The sequence below is a fragment of the Zootoca vivipara genome, chromosome 11 (genome assembly GCF_963506605.1).
Source record: "Zootoca vivipara chromosome 11, rZooViv1.1, whole genome shotgun sequence".
NCBI lineage: Eukaryota > Metazoa > Chordata > Lepidosauria > Squamata > Lacertidae > Zootoca > Zootoca vivipara.
In genome coordinates, this window is record NC_083286.1 from 26718781 (window position 1) to 26744062 (window position 25282).

General features: G+C 41.0%; 1 protein-coding gene across 2 annotated transcripts in view; it reads right to left on the minus strand.

Annotated features, from left to right (window-relative positions):
* Positions 1 to 6777: 6777 nt before the first annotated feature.
* Positions 6778 to 25282, minus strand: part of LOC118076743 (leucyl-cystinyl aminopeptidase) — a 44254-nt gene continuing 25749 nt past the window's right edge. For both annotated transcript variants that reach the window (XM_035099701.2, XM_035099702.2), the window contains exons 11-18: positions 24904 to 24992; positions 21362 to 21545; positions 20239 to 20395; positions 19172 to 19356; positions 15535 to 15696; positions 14145 to 14285; positions 12682 to 12763; positions 6778 to 12030 (exon numbers count right to left, since the gene is read on the minus strand). In XM_035099701.2, coding sequence (XP_034955592.2) covers positions 11899 to 12030; positions 12682 to 12763; positions 14145 to 14285; positions 15535 to 15696; positions 19172 to 19356; positions 20239 to 20395; positions 21362 to 21545; positions 24904 to 24992 — 1132 coding nt within the window. In that variant the 3' untranslated portion in view covers positions 6778 to 11898. The remainder of the gene's footprint in view (positions 12031 to 12681; positions 12764 to 14144; positions 14286 to 15534; positions 15697 to 19171; positions 19357 to 20238; positions 20396 to 21361; positions 21546 to 24903; positions 24993 to 25282) is intronic.

Here is a 25282-nt window from a genome sequence, read left to right on the forward strand (position 1 = left end):
CACTTGCGAGCCATAGATTGTTCTTGATTGTAAAGCCCTGGTTTGTGTTGAGTGTAGCTTAGTGTTATGTGTGAGTGTAGCAGAAAGTTCTCTTTCGTCGTTTTCTTATTCATAAACATGAAAAACACCTTTTTTTGTTTGGGCAATCTAGACTTCTCCATTTTTACATTGTTTAGTCTTACCCAACCTTCACAGCATTGAATTCATTGGCGTTTACTCCCAAGCAAGTGGGGTTAAGACTATAGCTTAGTGTATAGACACTTACCCATTCCATGTGACAAGCTCTGCTTGAAATCTTCTCCTTAGGATAGCTTTTCTGGCCCAGCACTGTTGTATACTTGCTCTCTGCCAAAATCACAATGGAGGCAATTATGATGTGTAACACACACAGAGAGAGGGGGGGCAGAGGGAGGGGGCCATCAATATTTAAGTTATTTGTCTAGAATCAATGTTACCAGCTTTTAAATGTCAGGCAGAGGTGTTCTTGTTTGTTCAGCCATTTAGATCTTGACATAGTTTGATATTTGGCCTGTTCTTTTAATACCACATTTTGGGTGGCGGCAATTGTTTTCCTTGTCAGTTCCTGGTGAATGGATGTTTTTAGTACTACAGTGGAACCTCGGTTTATGAACACCTCGGTTTATGAATTTTCGGTTTATGAACGCCGCGGACCCATCTGGAACGGATTAATTCATTTTCCATTACTTTCAATGGGAAAGTTCGCTTCAGTTTATGAACGCTTCAGTTTATGAACAGACTTCCGGAACCAATTGTGTTCATAAACCGAGGTACCACTGTACCTACCATTTTATTACTTTTGGGTTTTTTTTACAGTACATATATTGCTTTACTAATTTCTTGTAAGTTGCTTTAAAACTTTTTTTTTCTATAGAAGGCAATAAATAAATAGAACAAACAAAACTGAAACAAATTTTCAGCCAGGTATTAGAAGCAGGGGGAATGTGGATTCTCTTGGAGCCTTTTGCTGTGATGCAGGAACGGCCCCTCCCCCAGACTCAAAATGGAAATTACATCCTAAAGATGACTGCACAGCCAGTGGCGGACTTCGAGCTTTCAAATTTCAGTGGCACTCTGTGTGGCACAAAAATTTGGTGCCACCTGCCTTTCACCTTATGTTCTAAATCGTTGTTGTGGCACCCTCTGCAGCGCCTGCTGCAGCACCCTCTTGGCTTGGCACCCAGTGCAAGTGAACCGGCCACTCTCCCCTAAATCCACTTCTGGCACAGCATTTCATAGAATCATAAAATTGTAGAGTTGGAAGGGACCTCGGGATGATCCAGTCCACCCCCCTGCAATACAGGAATACACAGCTGTCCCATACGGGGATCAAACCTCTGCAACCTTGGCGTTATCACCACCACACTATAAACAACTGATCTATAGAGAGGTTCAATTAATTAATCAATTAATTAATTATACCCGGGTTTCCCCAGCCACTCTGGGCGACTCCCAACAGAATATTGAAAACACGATAAAACACCAAACATTAAAAACTTTCCTAAGCAGGGCTGCCTTCAGATGTCTTCTAAAAGTCAGATAGTTGTTTATTTCCTTGACATCTGATGGGAGGGTGGGTGCCACTACCGAGAAAGCCCTCTGTCAGGTTCCCTGTAACTTCACTTCTCGCAGGGAGGGAACCGCCAGAAGGCCCTTGGAGCTGGACCTCAGTGTCTGGGCTGAACGATGGGGTGGAGACACTCCTTCAGGTATACATGGTCAAGGCTGTTTAGGGCTTTAAAGGTCAGCAACCAACACTTTGAATTGTGCTAGGGAACATCTGGAAGGCCAAAGGTTGGTCACTCCTGTCTTAAGCCAATTATAACAAAACATTTTTTCTTCCATCCTTTTTTTTTTTGCGGTACCAACATTTAAGGAACTTGCTGGATGTTGCACTTGAGACTCTAATTGTAGGTGATTCCATTTCAACTACATCCAGAAGTTTCATTGGCATTGTAAATGGTTATAACTAGATTATATTTTGGGCAAATTAACTACCATTTTATTGCTATAAAGTGACACAAACAAAATGTTCTTTCCAAAATTCGGCAGCATCTAAATAAAAGAAAAATGCTGCAATGTTTAAAAATTTGCCCAATGTTTTTTTTAAAAATAAAATAAAATAAAAATTAAAAGCCTAAAAATACACAATATAGCTAAATGCATAACAGTAACGTTTACCATGTGGTGGAATGATATAACTATGTGAAACATGATACAGAAACTCCAAGAGTTAACATATACATCCGGATACATAAATGCATACAAAAGTGTATGGTTAGATGAAGCAACGTTGTTTTATATTTCAGAGTGCAATGAAAGATAATATCAGCACACACAGAGAAAAAGAGCATTCCCTTTAATGGCAGTCAAGCAAAAGATGTACGATCATATAACAGAATCTCAGACTTCCTGCAGCACATATAGACAAAGGGGAAATTATTTAGGCTAGCCCCATAATTTTATGCAGCATTTAAAAAGCATACACAATTTAATCTTCTGCAAACTTGCTAAATATGTACTGGGCCCAGGCTACACAGATTATCCAGAACTGGGGCACATTTCCCCATGTTATGATCATGAAGGAGGGCTGCACTTCTTTACAGTATTTTAGTTACAGACAAAATTATTTGCACCCTACTGCCATTAACGGTCAGGTTAAAGCAGCTTTCCCAATGTTTAGGACTATGGTTGCCTCCAGAATGTCAGAATTTTGTGGGGAGGACTCTGTCGTATACTGGAAATGTTGGTTTGTAGAATTAAGGCAGTTTCAAGTGTTCTGGCCCAAGTAGTCTGCTTTAAAAAGATATTTTTGCTGTTCAGAAAGTGACAGGGAAATGCAGTATAAAGTGTGGTATAAATCATCAATTGATGAGAAGATGTAAGAACTTAAGAAGAGCATGTCAAAACTCCCACTACCAGAATCCTCCTCTCACAGTGGCCAGCCAGATACCTTTGGGAAGCCCACAAGCAGGCCACACACACTCCACACTGGTATGCAGAGGCATAGTGCCTCCAGTGATGGCAGGAAACCATAGCCATTGATATCCTTATCCTGCCTGAATGCGCCCAGCCTTTTAAAGCCATCCCAATTGTTGATCACTACATCTTGTGGAAGCGAAATACATCCTTAACCTGCCAACGTTCAGCTTAATGGGACAGCCCCAGCTTCTAGCATAAGAATGAGAGCAAAACTTCTATTTTCCCTACACCATGCATACTCTTACACACCTCAGGGACGCAGGTGGTGCTTGCCAATCAGGTCGGTGGTTCGAATCCCCACAACGGGGTGAGCTCCCGTTGCTCTGTCCCAGCTCCTGCCAACCTAGCAGTTTGAAAGCTCGCCAGTGCAAGTAAATATATAGGTACTGCTGCGGCGGGAAGGTACACAGCGCTTCTGTGCGCTCTGGTTTCCGTCAAGGTGTTCCGTTGCACCAGAAGCGGTTTAGTCATGCTGGCCACTGGCCTCATGGGGCAGACACACAAATGGCAGCCATTTCTATATCAAGGGTTTTACAGAGGCCTCAACTGGCAACCACAACAAGAGCGGCAAGCCCTTAGGGCAAGATGCTGGCTTCATTCAGTGCTCATTCTTGAGTGAAAAGAAAAATGATTAAGAAGGTTCAGAATATAAGTTGTGCCACTGTCAAGCTATGTTGGCGTAACGCAGAAGAAAACACTGCTACTGAACAATTGTGTTTTTAGCTTATGAGTGCTGAAATTCAGATGTTAACGATTTGTAGCTGATCTCCTGGTCACGTTCAATAACATTATGGATTGAAAAGAAGACCACTCTACAGCACCACATCCCCCTTGCTTTATGGAATGCATACTCATGTGCAAACTTCAGAAGGGAAACCCTGGAAGAATAATAGTGCAAGCTTGAGAAAGCCAAGTAGCTTAACTCTAGGGCACACTAATCAGATATTTGAGTCGTATTTGAAAACCACAAACATACAGGAAAGAGAATAATAGGTTTGGAGATGTAAGACAGCTGAAGTCAGTTCTCTGTGCAGAAAGCAGATCTGTTTACATCTCTGATTTACTAGCATAACTGCAGCGTTAGCATTTCATGTTTTAAGTTTTCCAATCAGTCGTCCAGTTTTAAACACATCATCATCTGTTCCCCATGCTATGATGCAGAAGACAGACTGTTTTTGGAAGGCTGAGTGGAAGTGAGGTTGGCTAACATCACCCCCAGGTGGGAGCACTTCAGAGAGAGAAATAGAAGTGCAGGATCACTTTTATTTATTTATACTTTCCTCCTCAAAAGTATGTGGGTTTAAGTTCTACGCAGATAAATAAAGGAGTCAGTTATCACATCTTGGTAGGTGGACAGTCTATAAAATGTGGTTTTTGTTCCTTCGTGGTTCACATGAGGACCACACAGGAGTTTGACTCCTCTTCATTCCAATGTCTTCATGATTTGCAAGGATATGCAAGAAAGTGTGAAAAGGGGTGGGGGGGTGGGGAGGACCTTTTCCAAGAAAGCAAATAAAAATACCATCCTTTGCAAGTCTTGATTTCAAAGTGGCAGTCTACAGTATATCAGTTTTTTATATCAGCATGGGGGGGACGGGACCTGTGGCTCTCCAGACATTGTTGAACTTAAAAGTCCCACCACCCACGATCATTGGCCATGCTAGCCAGAGATTGTGGAATCTGGCACCCAATGGCACCTGGAGGGTCACAGGATCTACCCTACTTGTTTGATTCTACTGACTGACAGTAGAGTTTGATTCTACTGACTGACTTAAAGCTGCCATGACACACAATGTGCCTGAGTAAAGGAAGTAGAACAAAGCAGAAAATTGTCCTCCAGGTTCTCAGGTTTTCACCACCTGCAAAAGAGGCCTATTTTCCAGCCCCTTTTATCAGGGGGCTTTAGAATTTTACATTTTGGGTGGGTGCGTGTGAGATTGAGCTAATATATTGTTGCAGATTGGCTGTGGGTAGCGTGCCGTTTTTAAGCGTTTATTGTACGGCTTCCTAACACACGTTTCTGAAGTGTGCAACAGAAATATAACACAACATGTATAGTAAAAATGAAATATCCATTAACTATCTAAAAAAACATCCTAATTACACACGTTCCATATAATCATACAATATAGTTGGCGTAAGCTCTCTTTGAAATGCCAGGTTTCAATAGCCATCTAAAAGCAAAAATTCCATAAAGCTGGAAGCACAACCTTAAAGGGTGGGTTTCTACTTGGTGTCAGGTATAAAGGTAAAGGTAAAGGCACCCCTGACCATTAGGTCCAGTCGCAGACAACTCTGGAGTTGCGGCACTCATCTTGCGTTATTGGCCGAGGGAGCCGGCGTACAGCTTCCAGGTCAAGTGGCCAGCATGACAAAGCCGCTTCTGGCGAACCAGAGCAGCACGTGGAAACGCCGTCTACCTTCCCGCCAGAGCGGTACCTATTTATCTACTTGCACTTTGACGTGCTTTCGAACTGCTAGGTTGGCAGGAGGTGGGACTGAGCAACGGGAGCTCACCCCGTCGTGGGGATTCGAACTGCCAACCTTCCGATCAGCAAGCCCTAGGCTCTGTGGTTTAACCCACAGCGCCACGATGTCAGGTATACAGATCCATTAACAATGCCTTATTTTAGAAATTAAATGGTCAGGAAGGGGTATATGGGGCAGAGGCGATCCCCTCAGGTATTGATGGCAGGGGATCTTTCTTCTATTAAAAGGTGTGTTTTCTCTCTGCACATTGTAGCCTCAGGCCTACACTTCCTGATCTCAAAAAGCCCCACAGAGTGTTACTTCATGCTACCCTCTCCTGGGTTTTAATCAAACTAGAAGAAGCTGGGGAGGGAAGTAGCTTTGGAGCACCCGAGATCAGTATGCTCAGATTTTGTTTTGAATGTCATTTTTATTTTATTTTTTTAAATCTCTCAGCACTTTAAGATAAAAATTTTTAGGGGTGGAGACTCACCCACAGTGGCCAGGTACATAGCAGGTAACATCCCCGGCTTCTGCCCATGCAGTAAAGCCCAGTGAGGATGTCATGGGGTTTTCGGAAAATACAGGCCCCAGGAAGGCTGCAGTGTGAACACTGGTGATACAATTTGTAGATAAAATAGGGCACCTTTGAAAGGAAGCAGACTAAAACTCCTGTGCCCTGAAAGTTACAGAAATGTTATCTTCCCCTTTAATAACTTTCAAATGCAAATTTCTCAATGCTTTTTTTAAAAAAGTGTTTTCAACACAGCACTCAGTTGAAACAGTTAATCCTTTTGACTAGGATGTATTGCTGCATACAGCTAACTGTATAGTTGTCCTTAGCATCTACAACACCCAGAACACAGAAAAGCTCAAGATGCCACACTCCTTGTGCCCTTGCCTTAGGAGTCTAGAACAAGAAAAAGCTCCTGCATCTTAGAGGGACCTTGCCACCTGAACAATTGAAATATTTCATCCCATTAAACATTGCATAACGTAGAGCATGGGTGAATAACTTGTGGTTCTCCAGACATCACTTTGCTCCAACTCCCATCAGTCCCAGCCAAGTGATGGGTCTGGGAAGACAGAATTTGAGTCCAATACCTAGGAGGGACACAGGGTAGACATCCCTGATTTAGAATGTGTTGAACGATGTAGAAAGAAGTCCAAAGTCTCAGCTGACATCCTGTTAAATACATCTGAGGAATCTGGATAAAGCTAGAAGAAAGTCACATATCTTTGTATTTAAAAGATTTTATTTTCATTTCACCAAAAATAAAACAAAACCAACAGTGTTTGTAATACACATGCCCTTCAATCAGTGCTCATTATATGCACACCATTTTTATTTGAAATATAAGAAAATAGGCTTTATTTCTCCTTTACAAATTAAGGAAAACCAAAAATTTGCATATAACGCTTATACATGTACATATGCACACCATTTTCCAAAATCCGTCTCCTCAAAGTAATATTGTACAACTTGGCTCTTACTCTTTTGATACGCAAGGTTCAAAAAAATTCCTGTTGCAGCTGATATTCCAGAAATACTTTGATGTTACCATTATTAAAGCCAACTTCTTGTTATCAATATAACTACGGATCTGGTGCAAATTTACTCTCAAATCCACTCTCTCTTTTTCTGAAGCCTTTGCAAATTAAAAGACTTCAGACTCCATCATTCATTCAAATTTTAAAAAGGTAACTATTTTAGATTTTTACAGTAATTTGCTACATGGTGCCATGACTAACTTAAAAAAGATGCCAGACCATTGCTTTTGATCAAAGAGATGTTGTCATGTGTAAAGATCTGAATTTCTACTACAAAACAGCAGGTTTAAGTAACACAGCAATTCTAGGAGGTTTAAGTTATTAAAGGCTAAAACCTGAGAACTTAATATGGCAAAAAAATATTTTTTAAAAGGTGGCTAGAACTTTAAACATTTCATTAAACAAAGGAGAAAACATTGTAAACATTTAGGAGCATCATAGCAAAGCAGAGTTTACCCACGTGTTTAAAAAAAGTGTGTGCATGGGGGCGGAAGGGGGATAATTCTATGCATCTAAGCAAAGCCTTTGAAACTGAAATTAAGGAACATGTATCTAAAAATTCACTGGAGCTTCAGTTCATGAAATGCATACAAAGCATACACTTAAATGAGGCAACCTTTTAAATTTCAGAGTGCAATGAAAGATAACATCTTCCAGAAGAGATTTAAGAAAGCCAATCTATCAGGAGGAGGAATGTTCTAATGGAGAACAGGTGAAAGATACATAGCAATATAAATACAAAATCAGCTCAAAGGTCAGCATCCTGTAGCATGGTGCTAGTAAGGAAAAATTAAGGCCACATTCCTTAGGAGTATTATCCTTACAAAATGCATGCCTGATTTCACATATGGCAAGATGTAATGGAGGGGGCAACTTTTTAAAGCAACAGGATCCATTACAAACCTGCTATATCCATCCCTACATTCCCACCCCTCACTCACATAGCTAGAAGGATCCAGATTTTACAGTTAAAATGCAGGTATATGCAGCAGCTTTGTGAGATTAACTTCAGCCAAGCTGATTCTGCAAATATAAGCAGCTTGATGCTTCTGAGAGACTATGTACCACTGCTTTAGCTAGAGATTTCGGATATCCTATATTCTGTGTCTCTCTCTCCTTTCCTGAATTGTATCTAACGATAAAGACACACAGACGGGGGGGGGGGGGGGTTTCAAAGGCATTTATAAACAACTTTAATGTAGATTTCTCTATGAACATTTGGTGTGTTTCAAGCTACTGTGACCGCTTCAGGGAATTCTGAAGAATGCAGCACAATGCTAGCTTCATCTTTCCCCTCCAAAGTTCTCCACCCATTCAGAAGCTTTAAGTGTGAACGGATATTCATGCAGCATTTTCCAGAATTACCTGAAGTTTGCACAGGAGCTCAAAACACAAAATGTTTTTTTAGATATTACATCAAAACTTGTTTATAAGCACCACACATTTCCCCTTTGTTTCTGAGGGTACAATTCTGCACGATAAAATCTTAATGTTTGAGCCTGGTGACATGTGGAAGCCGCAATCCGAAGGTAGTAGGAGAGAGGGGACTTTTTTGTACCATTCACCTCACCACACAAAAAAAGCTGATAAATGGCTGTCACCAGTTGGTAATCTAAGTAATTTAGTCTTAAGCTTTTCCACACACAACTCCCATCCTGCTTTCATTAAACTCATGGAGGGCTGAGGAGGACTGTGGTTGGAAGCCCTTTCACAACATTGCATGCTCTGCTAACCTCAACTCCCAAAATCTGAAAGAGGAACCTGGGTGAATATAGCTGTATGTTTATAAGAAATCACACTAAATGGGTGAACATGACTGGAACAATGGGCACCTGGTTTTCATTTAAAGAAGATGTACAGAAGAAAACTATTTGTGAACATTAGGTGTGTGGTACATACATGGTAGATACATGTTTCTATGCGTGTATTTATCTTTAAATAGCTGGATAATGTTTACCGGGGGTGGGGGGGCAATAAGTCTAACTATGGAACACTGAAGTTGTGCTGAAATTGTGTGACGACAAAACAGATGGAGGTGCTACCTATAAATTGGCTAAGCCAGACAATTTGGATGGAAGCCTGTTTTGCTACAATCCCCCAAATCCATGGCTTGGATGCATACATAGCAAAAAAGCATACTTCTATGTTTCCAGTGTCATGTGCACAACACATTTCCCAACACTGAAGAGAACAGGCAATTCACTGCATGGTGTAAAAGCTCTGTGGCGCACCACAGAAATGTGAATTATGTTCCTTGACTCCCAGTCTCAAAAGAACCAAAAAGTACTTCTGAATGCAGTTTTCCTATCACCGAGTATGCATATAATGACACATTTCTATAGCTGTAAAATATTGTGAATGGAGGGTTTTTAAATAAACAGACATCCTTTTATATATCATTAACATATTCCTTGTGCAATCATTACAATATACTCTAAGGCACATGAATCATTACAATTTGATTTAAAAGCACAACCAAGATCGATACCATTCAGATTCTTTTCATACAAGATCCTCAAAGAAAAGCTTAAAATTAAAATTCAGTATTGGATTAACAAGCGGGGGGGGGGGCACACAGCTTTCAAATTTCTAAACTATATTTCTACACCAAGGTGATTGCTTTTAGAAAAACAATCTTTAAAAAAACAAATCTCAAGCACAATTCGAAGTCAATTACTTTAACAGAACAGAAAATTTACTTTAAAGGAATACACTCAAACTAGACATCAGCCCTAGATTTCTCTTAAACACAGTAGAAAACTCTTTAATTCCACATATAATTCAACTGGTGAAAATATATATTCTATTACTACAGTGCATTTTTCTCCTGAAAGAGATACCACAAAACAGGTTAAGATTAGGTTAAAACAAGATACAATACCTGTGAGCTGCCACTTACAGCTTGAATTTACAAAAAAATAAAAAATAAAATGCGGGGAAGATTCTAATCCCTCCAGTTTGCAGTGAAGAATTATGGTACCCAGCAGTTGGCATTAAAGCTTGATCTCACTAGTATTTTCTGGAAGAGTGACGAGGTTTTATAGCTTCACCTACAGACTGAATCCTAGGTTTGATTTGATTAATATTGTTTAAACAGAAAATGTCACACATTCCAAAATCCATTATTTAAAAAATAAATAATTGAAAAATACTCTTAATCCAACAGCGCTTTAATTTAAACAATACAGTCTTAATTCTAGGAGGCAGGTGCACTATATTTTCAAGTACAATTCACATTTCCAGTAGCAAGCGCATCTATATATAAATAGAGGACAGCCTCAAGGGACTCCCTGCCCTTAAATAAAAAGGGAAGCAAAAAAAATCTTGACCATCAGTACTATTATATGAAGTTGTTGGGTTTTTTGAAAGGGGTGAAGTTGCAGGAGTAGACAACGGGCCAGAAAGAGGGGAGAAAGCATAGCCATTCAAGCACTGACCAACAACCATAGTTCATGACAATCATTATCTCCTCCCAATCAAAGAATGAATGCATGGTAAAGATGAGAAGTTTTGAGGCTATTTTAGAAAGCGAAGCAGAAATTGATGAATTTCTACTTCAGTCTATTAGAGAACCAGAAGCATTAAATCTTTATTGCCTTAATTGATATATACAATTATTTTTCTCATCTCATTGCAAATTTCAACCTATTTGAAAAAGCCACTTTTTTACTGTGTTTATTGTGAAATTAACGCAGAGGGGATAAGCACTGAAAGTGCTGTGAAATAAAACTATGGCGTGGTAAGTTCTGAATGCTTCTCTTGAACAAATTATCACGACTTTCTTCATAGCAGCCCAAAGCTGCTTCATTTCCCTTAGTTTGGCTCATTTGTTTCAAAGTTATATTATCAGCTGTTTCTAAATCACGGGACAACTTACGAGGAAATGAAGTGAGCTTTACTGTATTGGGCTAATATAACGAAGAAAAGTGGAGTGCTATAGCACTTAAATATTGGAGATTAACAAGGTTCCACAACATGTATTAATGAGGATCCTCTGGGAGAAGTAGATTAAGTCAAATCAGTGTTTTAAAAAAATATTAAATCAACCAGAACGACCAGTACACTCTGTTCTATATTGTCAGCAAAACACCAATGGAAACTGGGGTTTTTTATATGTACCCTAATGAGATAGGAGTCAAAATCTTTGGGGTTTTACTCTGATCAATTGCACACTGAAAACTCCCCTCACAAAGCTATTTGCAAAAAAAGCTGTTCACTACGTGGCACTGGTAGCCCCCAGCCATGTTGCAGACAAAAATAAGAGCTCTCTACCAATAATTCTATTATTTCTGATATTTGCATATTGTCTAGAAATTACTTTGATAAAACGAAACCCAGAGCTTCCCAAAATCCAACATTTTCACTTTAGTTTTTTCACTTCCATATTGTGTGTTTTAGCAGCTGCTTATAATCGGGTTTTTAAAAAACGTGCTTCAGAGCAGGTACAGTATTTACCATTCAAGAAGCTACAGACATTGAGGAAGTCTGATTAAACAGCACCCTGTGCAGAGGGAGAAAGCAGATCACAGGAGAGTTCTCGTTTAGCTGCTCTCTTTTGTTGTTATTCAACTTTCATCCAACATGTAGAAAGTAGAACTGGATTTTCCTATGATGGAAGGGAGGCTCCATGACAAGTTACTGTCTTTGTTTTGCATGAATGTTTGGTCAATGAACGAACATTCCCTTAGATTAGCAACTCTCTGTCTCATCTACAAGCACTCCAAAGAGTGCCAACTTAAGAGATGTACCCTGAGCTAACTCTAACCCTCGCAGAGCAAAGCAAGTTGCACTGTCCCTTTTCGCACACGCCCCTTTTTGCACAAAAGAGCAAGAACTGCCACATTCTAAGTGGCTAACACACTCTGGTGGGTGTGATCACTATAGCAATTTCTCCAGTGTCTCCAAGTTCTTCTCCATCCACTGGATATTCAGCTGAATTCTCTCAATGGCCTCTCGGACAAACCGTAGCTGAGCAGTTTCCTCCGACTTGGATTCGAAGAATGTTTTAACCTGCAGAAGCAACGCACATAAACAGGGATATGTAAGGACAATAAAAAAAAACTAACTTTACCCCTGTGCTTCCAAGTGGCCCAACAGGGGGGGTTGGTGGTGAGGAGGAGCCTTCACTTAAGACTTGGACAATCTGCCTATTCTAGTTTGAGTCCTAGTTACACCAATGTATACTAAGTAAATATTAAAAACCCAGACTACTTATTGAAATCCCCCTTTTTCGTAAACATTTGGAATAACTTCCTGACGGACTGCAGAAGAGGCTGCCTCAGAAGGTGGTAGACTCTATTACATTTGATGCTTCTGAGCGGCTGGGATAGCCATCCAACAGGGATGGAGGAACAAATTTCCTATATTAGCGGGAGGCTGGATCAGATGACTTTTGAGGTCCCTTCCAACCTTATGAGTCTTTTCAAAAATAGTAATAATTAAAGCTTAATTAACTCATTATTTTACTTGTGTGATTAAAGGCAGTTAACTCACCAGCAGTAGTTTCTCCAACTTCAAATGTCACCTTCCACATTGCTGTGTACCAAGAATACACAGCTATACTAAAAGCCAGCAGTAACAGAGCAATATGCAATGTTCCAGCTTCTATATTATAATAATTTTTTCCCCTAACACTCTTCGGAATACTTTATTCAAACAAACCTCAAGCAGATGTTCTTGTGTTGAGAACTGACAAGTTGTCGCAATCACAATACTTTGGATGGTGTATGATCCACGGTGAAACCTGAAGTTTAGGAGAATGAACCAAACGTTTATTCAAAGCATGTTTAACTCAATTCATGCCTTACCTACTGTATTTTGGAAGCTTATGGTGAATTACAGTATTCAACATTCTTAAAAGTGATCAGCATTTAAAGAAATCTGCTATCCCTGGTCGCTAAACTACCAGACATACAAAGTAAGTAATGGTGTGCACTGACTATGCTAGACACCGTTTGGACCTTGATTCCATGCTCCAGAAAAGAGTCTGGTTTGGTCCAAAGCACTTTGAAGGCTCTCTGATTAATCTCAGGATCCAAATCTGATACCAAATTTGGGGGGACGGACACCTTCTTCCATTTGGGGGCTTTTTTTTAAGGCTACAACTTTTTTCCTTTAGAAATAATGAGATGAAATTTGTAGTCACAGTAGCCCCTCCTAAGTAGATGAAGCCTACTTAATTGTGGACCTACAGGTGTTTTATCGATGCTTTTTTTTACAAAATGAATGGTCTACAACTTTCTTTTTTTGGCAGAATGGGTTGAAGTCTGCAGGCATGGCAGTTCTTTTGAAGGTACTAGTCCTATCACATTGCCAAAGGATAGCTGCAATGGTTTTCGTGAAAGGCACCCTTGCACAGGTTTTAAAACATCCAAATCAACCCTGATTGCCTTTGAAATCCCTGCAACAATTGGGGTGGCTCAGGCAGAATCCTGCTCAGGTGAACCCCAAAACTAAAAGTGGTTCAGTATTCAACTAAAATAAGGTTCTGGTCAGGTAAGTTCAATATTTTTCACAACTTCAGAGGACAAGGAACAAAGCCAGAGAGCACACACTGAGAACATCTCTTTTTATAGATCAAAAGACAACAGGTTAATTATACCGGGGACACTGAAGGAAATAAGCTGGCACAAAGAATGTTAAATAGCCACAATTCAGCAACACTTGCACTTTTAAGCATTTCTTCTCCTTCTGATCCACCCCCAACCATTTGTGCATGTGCCTGGAACTTCATGGGTATGATGAAATGGGAATGTAGTTCAGGAAAGCCTATGCCGCAATAAATTTGTTGACTTTTTGAGGTGCTTTAAGGTGCTTCAAAAGAAGTAAAAGACTCAAGTAGCAGTGAAATGTGCTTTTGGCGAGTTACCGTGATTTGCATGCAGCTTCAGTAACCCAGCAAGTCTCCACGTAGCACATGCTGTAGTGCTGAAATCCTTTATTCAGTAGGTGTTTATTCTAAACAGCAACAACAAGGGCACCCAAGGCACTAGTGCAAGACCTGAACGGCATGCTTATTTAGTGCCAGTAAAAATCCTGTTTTATATGTACACGTCTGTGTGTGTGTGTAGCAGAGGGAAGGATAAAGACAGAATTTTATTACAAGAACTCAAGGAAAGCCTTACTTCCTTATAAGCCGATCCCAGTTCTCCTTAACGAAATCCCATGCTAGTAAGTGTCCAGGCAAATTCTGACTGGCTGTTGTTATAACAGTTGGAAGATCCTGCGATCTGATGGTGTTTCCTTCCAGGCTTGTTTGCATTAACCTATGAAGGAAAATAGAGTCAGGTTAGAGGCACATTTGCGTTCTTTTTAGAGGTCTAGACAATTTATAACAGATACTGTAAGGGGGCAGGGCCAATGAGGGCCATCTCACAACTAAAAATGTCTACGTTTGTATATGCAAATACTACCTGTCCATTCATTAAGCAAAGGAAGAAACCTGAACCACCCTTTATCTGGGATGTCCTATAAAATGTGTAGTTTTTTTTATCAGGCTGCTTACTGCTGGAACTGGTGGAAACTTTTCTATGCTCATTGGACAAAAAGTGAAATACAGAAACTTCGGGGGGGGGGAGACACCTTAGTAACCTTGCAACTGAAAATCAGAAGCATGTTTTTCGAACCGCAAACTGAAAAACTTCCTGGAAGGGTCATGAGTTCAAGTCTCATGTTGGATAAAACATTCCTGCATTGCAGGGGGTTGGACTAGATGACCCTGGCGGTCCCTTCCGACTCTACAATTCTATGATTCCCTTAAACCCTTTATTCTAGAAATTTGTGCCTACAAGTATACCTATATATATTTCAAGGGAGGACAGCACAATAAAAGGTAACCCTAAATGGCCTCGGTCCAGTATACCTGAAGGAGCGTCTCCACCCCCATCGTTCTGCCCGGACACTGAGGTCCAGCTCCGAGGGCCTTCTGGCGGTTCCCTCGATACGAGAGGCCAAGTTAAAGGGAACCAGGCAGAGGGCCTTCTCGGTAGTGGCACCCACCCTGTGGAATGCCCTCCCACTAGAGGTCAAAGAGAACAACAATTACCAGACCTTTAGAAGGCATCTCAAGGCAGCCCTGTTTAGGGAAGCTTTTAATGTTTGATGGATTTCTGTATTTTAGTGTTTTGTTGGAAGCCGCCCAGAGTGGCTGGGGGAACCCGGCCAGATGGGCGGGGTATAAATAACAAATTATTATTATTATTATTATTATTATTATTATTATTATTATTATTATTATTACTTGTAGCCCCAAGTTTTGAAGCAATGTATAACACATGTCCATAAAGCAAGGAGAGAAAGCGCCCCCCCTCCCCCACATACAGATGCTGCCAAGTCAAAACTTGCCCTGACATTAAAGTCAATGAATGAAATCTCTCTCGTCAGTACAAAAGGTCAAAGAAGGGAAGGTGTGTTAAATGCTGCACATGTTTTTTAGACTTCCTTTTACAGTGACATATAGAAATTGCTCTTAGGATTTTCTTGATGATTATATGTGTAATATCTTCTGTTTCATACCATATCAGTTTTTTAACATCATCTGCACTGGCCAATGCTTCAAGGATTTTGAGCTTTTCTGGTTCAGACACCAAATACGCATACATGCTTAAAAGATAGTTCCAGCCACTTTCGGTTTTTGCTCCGGCTGTGAATATGATCTTCATAACATCTGTTGGCAGGCTACAGAGAGAAAGTGCAAACCTTTATAAGAACAGCCTAAAAAGAATAAGTCACATCAAAGCATTAGCTAACATGATATGAACCATAGCTTATCTCAGTAGGTCCTTAAACAAGGGGCTAATTTGAAGTCGTCCGACGGGTGGGAGGGCAGGAATCCTACACTGGCTATGTGCCCTGTTCCAAGCACAGAATAGGATATAGCAGCCAAGGCAGGAGGATTTCGCCACTGCTTATCGGGGATGAAACCCCTTTGCACTTCTCCTTTAGTCAGTACCGTGTTTCCCCTTTTTTAAGACACCGTCTTATAACTTTTTTCCCTCAAAAAAACACACAGTGGCTTATTTTCAGGGGGTGTCTTTTTTTAAAAAAAAAAGTGCTGGTACAACTGGGACCCACTGGCTCAGGATGCTCGGTGCTCTCTTCTGCACATTGCTGGGCGCGTTGTTGGCGCTGCCAGTTCCGAGCGCCTGCAGGGTGGGGTGGGGGTGGCAGTGCTTTAAACCCCCAACCCTGTAGAAAGCAATGGAAGTTATGGACTGTAACAATCCTTAAGAGGCGCAGGTCTTAAAAAACCCCTGGTATCACCCTTGAAGCACAGCCTTCCAAAGTCAGGGGGGAATAGGTCTGTTTAGACAAAGGAAAGGATCGGGGGTGATTCTGTGCCCTGGGACCCACAGAACTACTTTAAAAATCCCAACCTGGGGGGGGGGGTCAAATAGTGAAGCCCCATAGCCCTGTAGCAACAGAAGGCACATTCTGAAGCACCCGAGCTGTTCGGTTCCATAAAAAATCCAGGAATTGTAAAATTAACAACAATAATGGGGGGGCACTCTATCCAAAGAGTTAAGAAGGAATGGGAAAGTGTTGAGTTATATATGGAAAAATATGGAAAGGAAAGTTAGTTAAAGATAAAAAATAAATAATTATCGCAAGGGGAAAAATAACATCATAAAGGGTAATAATATTAAATATAAAATAGACAACACAACAGAAAAAGCAAGTATATGACTAAATGAGATCGCACAGGAGTGAGGGAAGTGGGGAGAGAGGGAGGGGGGTAAGGAATGGAAGGAGGCAATGGTTGGAGGAGGGTATAGGGGGATGAATTAAAGGAAAATTAAGACTGAGAAGCGCATGGTTTTTGTTTTTTAAAGATGCAAAGGCTTGCAATCAGCCAAAGTATAGAGCCCAACTTCTAGGAGACTGCGATCTACTTGCGGATTTATAAACTGGAGGTGATCTACCCCCGTTATATTGGTGTTCAGGTCAGAGTTGTTTTTAGAGAGAGGAAATATCCCATTTTTGAGGTTAAAGTAAAAGTTCCTGACCTTTTTTTTATAATGAGGAAATGCTGCTAAAACTCCGTTCTTCATTCCACGAAGGGGAGAGGGGGCGGGGCCGGGTGCTCAAAGACAAAAGAAATGGAAAAGGAGATAGCGATCAAATCCAGCCTCGCATTCATGCAGCCGTCGGGAGAGGCAGGGGCTGCAGCCGAGTGCTGCTTCACAAACAAACGGGGGAAAGTGCTTAGAACCCAGAGAATCCAGCTGAAAAACACGAAGCAGCAACAGCAATTGCACACACACCATCCCAAGCCAGCACAGTAACCAAGTCCCAAAAGCAAGAAAGGACTCAGCAAACACTGCTGCGGCCGGCGTTGCTGCTGCTGACTCGGGGAGCTCAGTGATCTCTTCCGCACAGCGCCTATCACTATGGCTTATTTTCGGGGTACGGTTTATATTTCTCAAATGCTTAGAAATGCTGCTATGGCTTATTTTATGACTACGCCTTAAAAAGGGGGAAACACGGTATGTGTGTGTTTGTATGTGTGGCAGAAGTGGTGGGGGACTCCCTATCACCACCCACTCACTTAAAGGAAAAGCAGAGCTGCTATAAAGAGCACTTTCGCAAAGGACCAGCTCTCTGCAAAGCAGCCATTCCTCACCACTTCTCCTCTAACCATTGCTGCGAGCAGGTGGGCAGTAGTGTGAGGGGTAACTCTCTCCCACATTTCAATTACAGGTAGGTAGCCGTGTTGGTCTGGATCGAAGTAAAATAAAAAAATTCCTTCAGTAGCACCTTAAAGACCAACTAAGTTTTTATTTTGGTATGAGCTTTCGTGTGCATGCACACTTCTTCAGATACAGTGAAATGGAAGTTTCCAGGCACTTATGTAGAGAAGGGGTGGGGAGGGGTGGGGATGGGGAGGGGGGATCACCCAGATCAGACCCTTCTGGGTGATCCCCCCTCCCCATCCCCACCCCTCCCCACCCCTTCTCTACATAAGTGCCTGGAAACTTCCATTTCACTGTATCTGAAGAAGTGTGCATGCACACGAAAGCTCATACCAAAATAAAAACTTAGTTGGTCTTTAAGGTGCTACTGAAGGAATTTTTTTATTTTACCACATTTCAATGAAGAGGAGGTGGCTGCTGCAAACAGCGCTTTTCCAAAGGGCTTTAAGACAGCTCCCTTGCTCCTGGCCTGAGCCTCCAGAAGCTCAAATGGGAGTGTGGAGGCTGCCCTAAAGCCTTTGCAAGTCTGTGTGCCCCCCCCTTTAAACCTCCAACAAGCAGGGTTTGAAGAAGAAGTGTGGGGAGATATGCAAAGTCTTTTGCACGTCTTCACACAGTTCCCTGTTAAACCTCCAAACGGTTCCCTGGGAGTTTTAAGTGTGCAAGTGATCCAAGAGTGGCTGGGGGAACTCAGCCAGATGGGTGGGATATAAGTAATAAAATTATTATTATTGTCCAAATGACATGTGATTGACAGGTGGGAGGTCCCACTTACCTGTCAAATTTGGCCCTTGTGGCAGATCCTGATAAGGATCTGGCCCATGGAGCCACAAAGCTTCTCCACCCACTGCAAAGAAGCCTATGAAACATCAGGAGTGAGGCAGGTAGAGACATCCATGGGGAGTTGGACTGCATAGCTGATCCCTGCAGAAGCAGGATTCAAACCTGATCAGTGTGACTTCGAAAGCACCACGGAGGGCTCTTTGCAAGCCCTGTGTGGTGCTTTCAAGTCCCGACGATCATTACCACTGTGATGTCAGGTGGGTGACATGAAGGCTGCTCCAGCCAATTTTCATATATTGTCTGTGAGAAGATGAAGAGATGAGAATCTGGCCCACAAGCCAGAACAGGTTCTCTTCCCCTGATATAAAGCTGGGGAATGCTTCATCATGAGTAGCTCACCTGAGGGAGCAAAACCACAGCAACAGCTCCATCTACGCACCCTCATAGCCCACCCTCCCGTCTTGCCACTGCCTACCATTAAGCACTGAAGGGAGGCTATAACTGCACTTTTGCCCTCCGGGTGAGCCACTTCTGTGAGAGATGCTGATCCATATTTCTATTTAAACCCATCAGGCTGCAAGATGCTTGACTGCATTGAGACTATGTAATAGAAAACTATTTCTGAATGCCATAGTACGCAAGAGGCACTCGAACCAAGGAGCAAGTCTGTGTTTTACCTTTTTGTGCCACTGGAGTCTTTCCATTCATTAAATAGCTTGGTAGCATCTGTGCTGCAGTTTTCCAAATTATGGGTGCAGGCGAAGGTTAGCAGACTTGACTTCAGCTCTTGTTCTGAAAGGGTGCCATCACTTGTCCATTTCTGTTGATTAATCTTGTCTTTAAATAGTTGTAACATCTTATGCTGGAGAATAAAGAGGAAAAGTTATCACTATGCAAACTCTGTTACAACAAGCTTGTGCTAGGTTGGAGACTATAAACTGCAAACACCCCCCAAATCACACGGCTCCTTGCAACACTCCTGTATCTAATGCTCCATTCTGGCAGGTCTGCCATTCAGTTCTGAAGAGAATTTCCTCACTGTCTTACATGTGCTCAATCTCAACTGGCACCAAAATGAGCCCAATGAGTCTTTGAATGACCTGCGGATCAATAGGCTAGTTCAAATCTATATGAATTATATTAAAAGGCACATAAAACCAGTCACACCATTTTTAACTCACTTTCATAAGACTTTTTTTTTAACCCAACCCCCCTTTCAATAAAATCTTTATTTGTCTGGCTTGCAGAGTTCATGAGCTGAAACAGTGACAGTTCTGCTAGGTACACATTCCACATTATCATTGAATAATAATAACAACCAGCAGATTCATGTAGAACCAATTTTTTTGATTGCTAAGGTGTATGCTTTCTGCATCGTTGAAATGTTACAGACAAAAATGCTGTGGCACCTTGAAGACTAAATGGTTTGTTTGGGATGGACACGAATAGACGTTCTCCTCCTTTGGTATATGATTACAGAGCAGAGTAATAAATAATAATAATAATAATAATATCCATCTCTTTGCAGTTGGGGTTCAGAAGTTACAAATGGCATTTACATATACTGAGAAAATACAACATGCTTTTAAATGGAAAGCTCATAAACAACCCATCCAATATTCCAACACTAATCACAAGAAAACAGTATGATTTAGAAATTGTCCTTCCATGTAGTACAAACTATTTTGCCCTAGTATGAACTTTATATCTAGCTTCCACCACCTGCCTACTTTCAGTAACTTACCAATATTCTCGCTGAAAGGGTCTGCATTCCTCTTTTTTCAACTAGGTTGAAGATACGGTTCATTTGGTCCAATGCTTGTGTGATTGGAGAAGTGCTGTTTTCTTTCACTAGGTAGTCAATCAGGTCAAAGGCTTTGGCCAAAGACACCTTTCCTAATCTAAAGGGGGCATCAAAAACAATGACAACAAGATACTGTCAAGCATTCTGACGAGCCTAAACAAATGTAAAAGACCTTGTTTGTGGTACAGGATATAAGTTATTCAAATATAAAATAGTTTTGCTTTATTTCTTCATATTATTAGATTTATACATTCATTCATTCTGGAGGCAAAACCTCCGTAACAGATGATAAGTTCGATTCATTATAGCATTCTATTGATAAGCCCCCAAAATCCAAAGTGCTGTTAAGATCTATCAAACAACACTGGACTAAATTCCTGCATTTTTCACTCTTCTTGCAAACTCGCCATTTCTCGCCTTTAACAAAAGAATCCTAAACTAAAGCCTTTGCAATTTCATACTTAAAGAGTTTCGTTATGCACAACAGTGAACATCTAGGATAACAAAGGTAAAAAATAATTAACACATCCAGATTAGATAAGGTTCTCCTTTATCCCTCTGGCCCACCAGGCGGTCCAATTTGACCCACAAGGTCATTTCCCCCAACCACATAACCTGCCCACTCGTGACATCAGCAGATGGGCAGAAGGAAGGGTTAAATCCTGCAATGGCTGTGTGCATTTGTTCCCAGCAAGAACCAGGAACATGCAGCCAAAGCAGAAGGATTTAAACCCTGCATCACCTGCTAAAATGAAGGGGGGGAACCTCCCTTTTAGCAGGGTTTTCCATGAAAACCCAATTACTGGATCAGAAGGGGTTTGCATGGAATTGTGCTGAAACCAAAGGCTCTTAACTAGCCCACCACTGCACAGTAAAGTCCCAACAACCTGGACTTCCAGGTGACTGACAGATGAGCAGCCTTGCCTACCAGCAGTGGAGAGATAAAGATCTGTCCCATGGGCCAGAAAAGCTTCCCCACCCCTTTCCTAGAAGGTTTGTTCTTAAAACTCTGGATTTGAAGAAGGATATATCACAGTTCAATGTAATAACTTTAAAGAATTACCCTGCCAGATTAAAAATGTTATGGATCAAATTGGCTCTGTCTCTGGAACTCAGAGCAGTGGGCTCCGTCTTCAGCAGGTCAATTAGAGCAGCCCAGTCGTTTTCCGCATACTGTACAATATAGTAACCATTCGAGTCTACATTGAATTTCACCCACTGTGTTTCACCTGGAAGGTCAATGGTATCTAAGGAAGGGGGGAAAGGAGGAGAGAAAGAAAGAAAGCACTGAATAGATTCAGTCTTCGGATCATTTGCAAATTTCTAGGAGTACATCAGGGCAATAACACTTCACTGGCATCATTTAAGAAGCTTCCTAAATTTTACTGGGAGCAGTAGGAGCCAGCCAATGATTACAGCTGCAGAGCACCTCTTAGCTACAACTGACTTACAGCCAATACTATCAACACTCAATCTGAGACAATCACAGTGTGCATGGCAAGCCTTCATTGGACAAATGTGCCTTTACTGCATGTCACTACACACGGCAACATAGCAAAATACCTACGCAAACTGCCCAGCAGCCGTGTAAAAGGGAAGAGAGGAAATAACTAAAGCTGGAGGCGTATTGTGAAATGTGATGCATCACAAGATCTGATGCACACAACCTATTCCCAAAGTTAATACTGTGTTGATAGGCTATTAACAGTAATGCTTGGAGAGACGTCCCATGGGATCACTCCCTCTCAACCTACAGAGGTGACAGGAAGTACTCAGTTTTATTTATTTGCTGAATGTCCACATGGGCCAGGGAAAAAATCAACTGCAGAGAACTTAGCACATTTGATAGGCATATTAATGTGTTGAATCCAGTCTTGCATTTCACCTCACACTATATAAAAAAGGGGAGAGGAATCCCATCCTTGTATAAAGCTTTCTAAAGTTAATCCCGGTACAAAGATATATTTTGTAAGCCAACTTACCTACCAACAGTACATTTTTGCGTGCTTTTTCCAGAAAATGTTGTGGATGGCATTGGTTTAAACCTTTTCTCCTTAAAATAGGTTTACTGCTTTTCATTAGCATATTTAACTTCTCAACTATGCAGCAGCCTGGATTTTGGCAGTGGGATATGTATATATTTTTAACACACACTGCTTTCATCTTCCCTGGAAACCAGTTTTCAATTATAGAAATGCATCTGTCCAGAAGTGAATTACTTGAGTCTCTGTGGTTGGCACCATTGCCCCATCCTTTTATATTTTAGAGGAGCCAGGTTACAGAAAGCTATCCATTACAAACTTAATTCCAATTTCTACCATGAAGCAGGTCTGCTCTATCCAAGAATGTACCTCCAGGCAAACAGAAGGTAGGTTTAGGCTACACATCAAAGAACTGTTCGGTCTCAAGGGAGGCGTGCAAGGAGAACAGCTCACTAATTAGCTGAGAGTCACATAAGTCCTTTTCGGGCTAAACAGCATTTATTCATTTAGATCAAGGTTTCCCAAACTTGGGTCTCCAGCTGTTTTTGGACTACAACTCCCACCATCCCTAGCTAGCAGGACCAGTGGTCAGGGATGGTGGAAACTGCAGTCCAAAAGCAGCTGGAAGACCCCAATTTAGATGAACTAGTTTTGCTTTTTCACATCCTAACCTGGTTTAAAAAAACAACTACTCATGATGGACCATTGAGTTCATTTTGAGCTCAGACCCATTCCGGACTTTAGGTTTGACTAGACTCCCGATGCCACTGGGAATGCAAAGCCTCCTCTCTAAACCCTCCTGAGCTGCCTCATCCATTGAGAAAAGAGAGCAGGCTTAGAGGCCTTCCCAACCCCTGCAAAACAACAAAAACATAAAAGCCTTGCCTGGCAGCAGTACAGAAAAACTTCAGTCTTCATTTGCCCCTAGATGCTACAGGAACACAGTCCCAGACAATATACTTCTAGGGTATCGTAGATTTCCAAGGTTTCCAAAGCCTTGTCAAGAAATATAAGCCTTGAGAAATTACTTTCCGTAAATCCTGGTGCTGGGATGCTGCTGAGAATATGCTTTGGTGGCAGGATTTTTTGGAAAGTACAATTTACTAAGGACCTAAAAGAAGCTACAATTTCTAGGCAACCTGGCACCTAACAAATGAAGGCCATTTCAGCTACTCCTCACTGCTGCTACCACGTGAATGTCTGAGGGAAAGAAGGTCGTACTAATGTTAAGTTGTGTTTGACCTTTGAAGAGATTGGCTCATAATCAGTCCAAACTGGAGAAATGTATATTTTAAAGTCTCTTGTTCTAAACTTCAGTTGCAATCTTGGTTAAAAATTATCTACTATAGACACCAGAAGCTAACACAATTTAAACTATCTGTTTCTTGCAATTATTTATATTCCATTTTTCAGGGTACAAATCCTACCAATGCTTTCCTATTAAAAAGTAATTTGACCATGTTATGCTTCAACTTTCTCAAGTTCCCAAAGTCATATACAAGTATCGCCAGTAAATAATAATAATAATGATGATGATGATGATGATGTGAGACATTTCCTTGCTCTAACCTATGCCAGCTCATAAAGAGCCAAATCAGAAGTGAGCACTAGTAAAGTCAAAGAGGGAACACTATTCAAATAAAATGCACCTGAAAATTAAATGATATGGAGGGGGGTAAATGTATCCAAATGTAAAAAGATTACTACCGCTAAAAATCTAGGACAAATTTTTATTGGCCACAGTTATTCTGTGAGGGACAGAAATACACACAGGTCCTGCTATCAGAATACTCATTATCCAAAATCTCTGTTATCTGAACACAAAGAATTATACCTAAACCTCACTATACAAACTGCCGATTCAGATATCCAAACAGATAAAGTTTGCCCACTTCCTTAATTGTTTGTGTTTTGCTGATGGCCACGAGCCATTTTGGGCAGAAACTATGGAGGAAGGGAGAAAGATTGGACAAATCAGGGGGCAGGAGAGAATGGACAAATCAATTTTTCCTTTATCTGCCTTCTGATTGGCTGCAGCAGTTTCAGGTAGAAAGTATGGATTTAAAATGTTCTCTTGGAAAATAACAGAAATTATTTCAGCCCATGCAAACGCTTGCCTAACAATTTTCTGGGGAGCATATGGTGTTCAGAAAGCAGGACTTGCATGTACTCTTAATTAACAGAGACAAGATATAACAAGTCAGAAGCTACAGAATTTAGTTGCTACAGAAATTGTACTAGTTCAGAGGTTTAAAATCCTAAAATGCTTAGCATGTTACAACTAAGAAAATAATCATTTTGGTATGCCCCACTTTCCTATCCATACAAAAAAAGTGTTTCAAATGTAAATGAATTATGTAAATGAAGTAAATGAATTGTATTGCAGACTCAAAATAATGAGGGCATATGCACTTTCTTAACTATAAGCTCTGAACATTGACCATTTATTTTACAGAAATTAAACCCCTACCCTTATTCCAACACTAGCCATCAAAGATCAATGATGTTGCTTCTGAAAGATGCTCATCATTTGGCTCTGGAAACTATTCCACATTAAGAACGTATTTGTGCATTGGTTGAATTTACCATCTGTGAAGACAAAAGCCTTCAAAAACATACATACCTGACTTTTGCTGTAGCAAATAATTGTAAGAACTGAAGGGCAAGGTGCCATTGCTGGTGGTATAAGAAAGAGGAATGCTCCACAAATAACTGGAAGAGGAGAAAGTGTTTACACAGTGTTAAAGATTGCTTATGCACTGTAACTTAAAGAAAAAAACAGGTACTGATAGTCCTTCCTACGTTTGTGTGCAGAAGCATTGTTTATTAAACTTAACAAAATTAGTTGAGGGTAGTTATAAAAATCAAGACCAAACCTGTGCCTACAAATCTTGTGCTTTAAAGCAGGCACAGGCAAACTTGGCCCTCAAGATGTTTTGGGACTACAACTCCCATCATCCCTAGCTAACAGGACCAGTGGTTAGGGATGGTGGGAGTTGTAG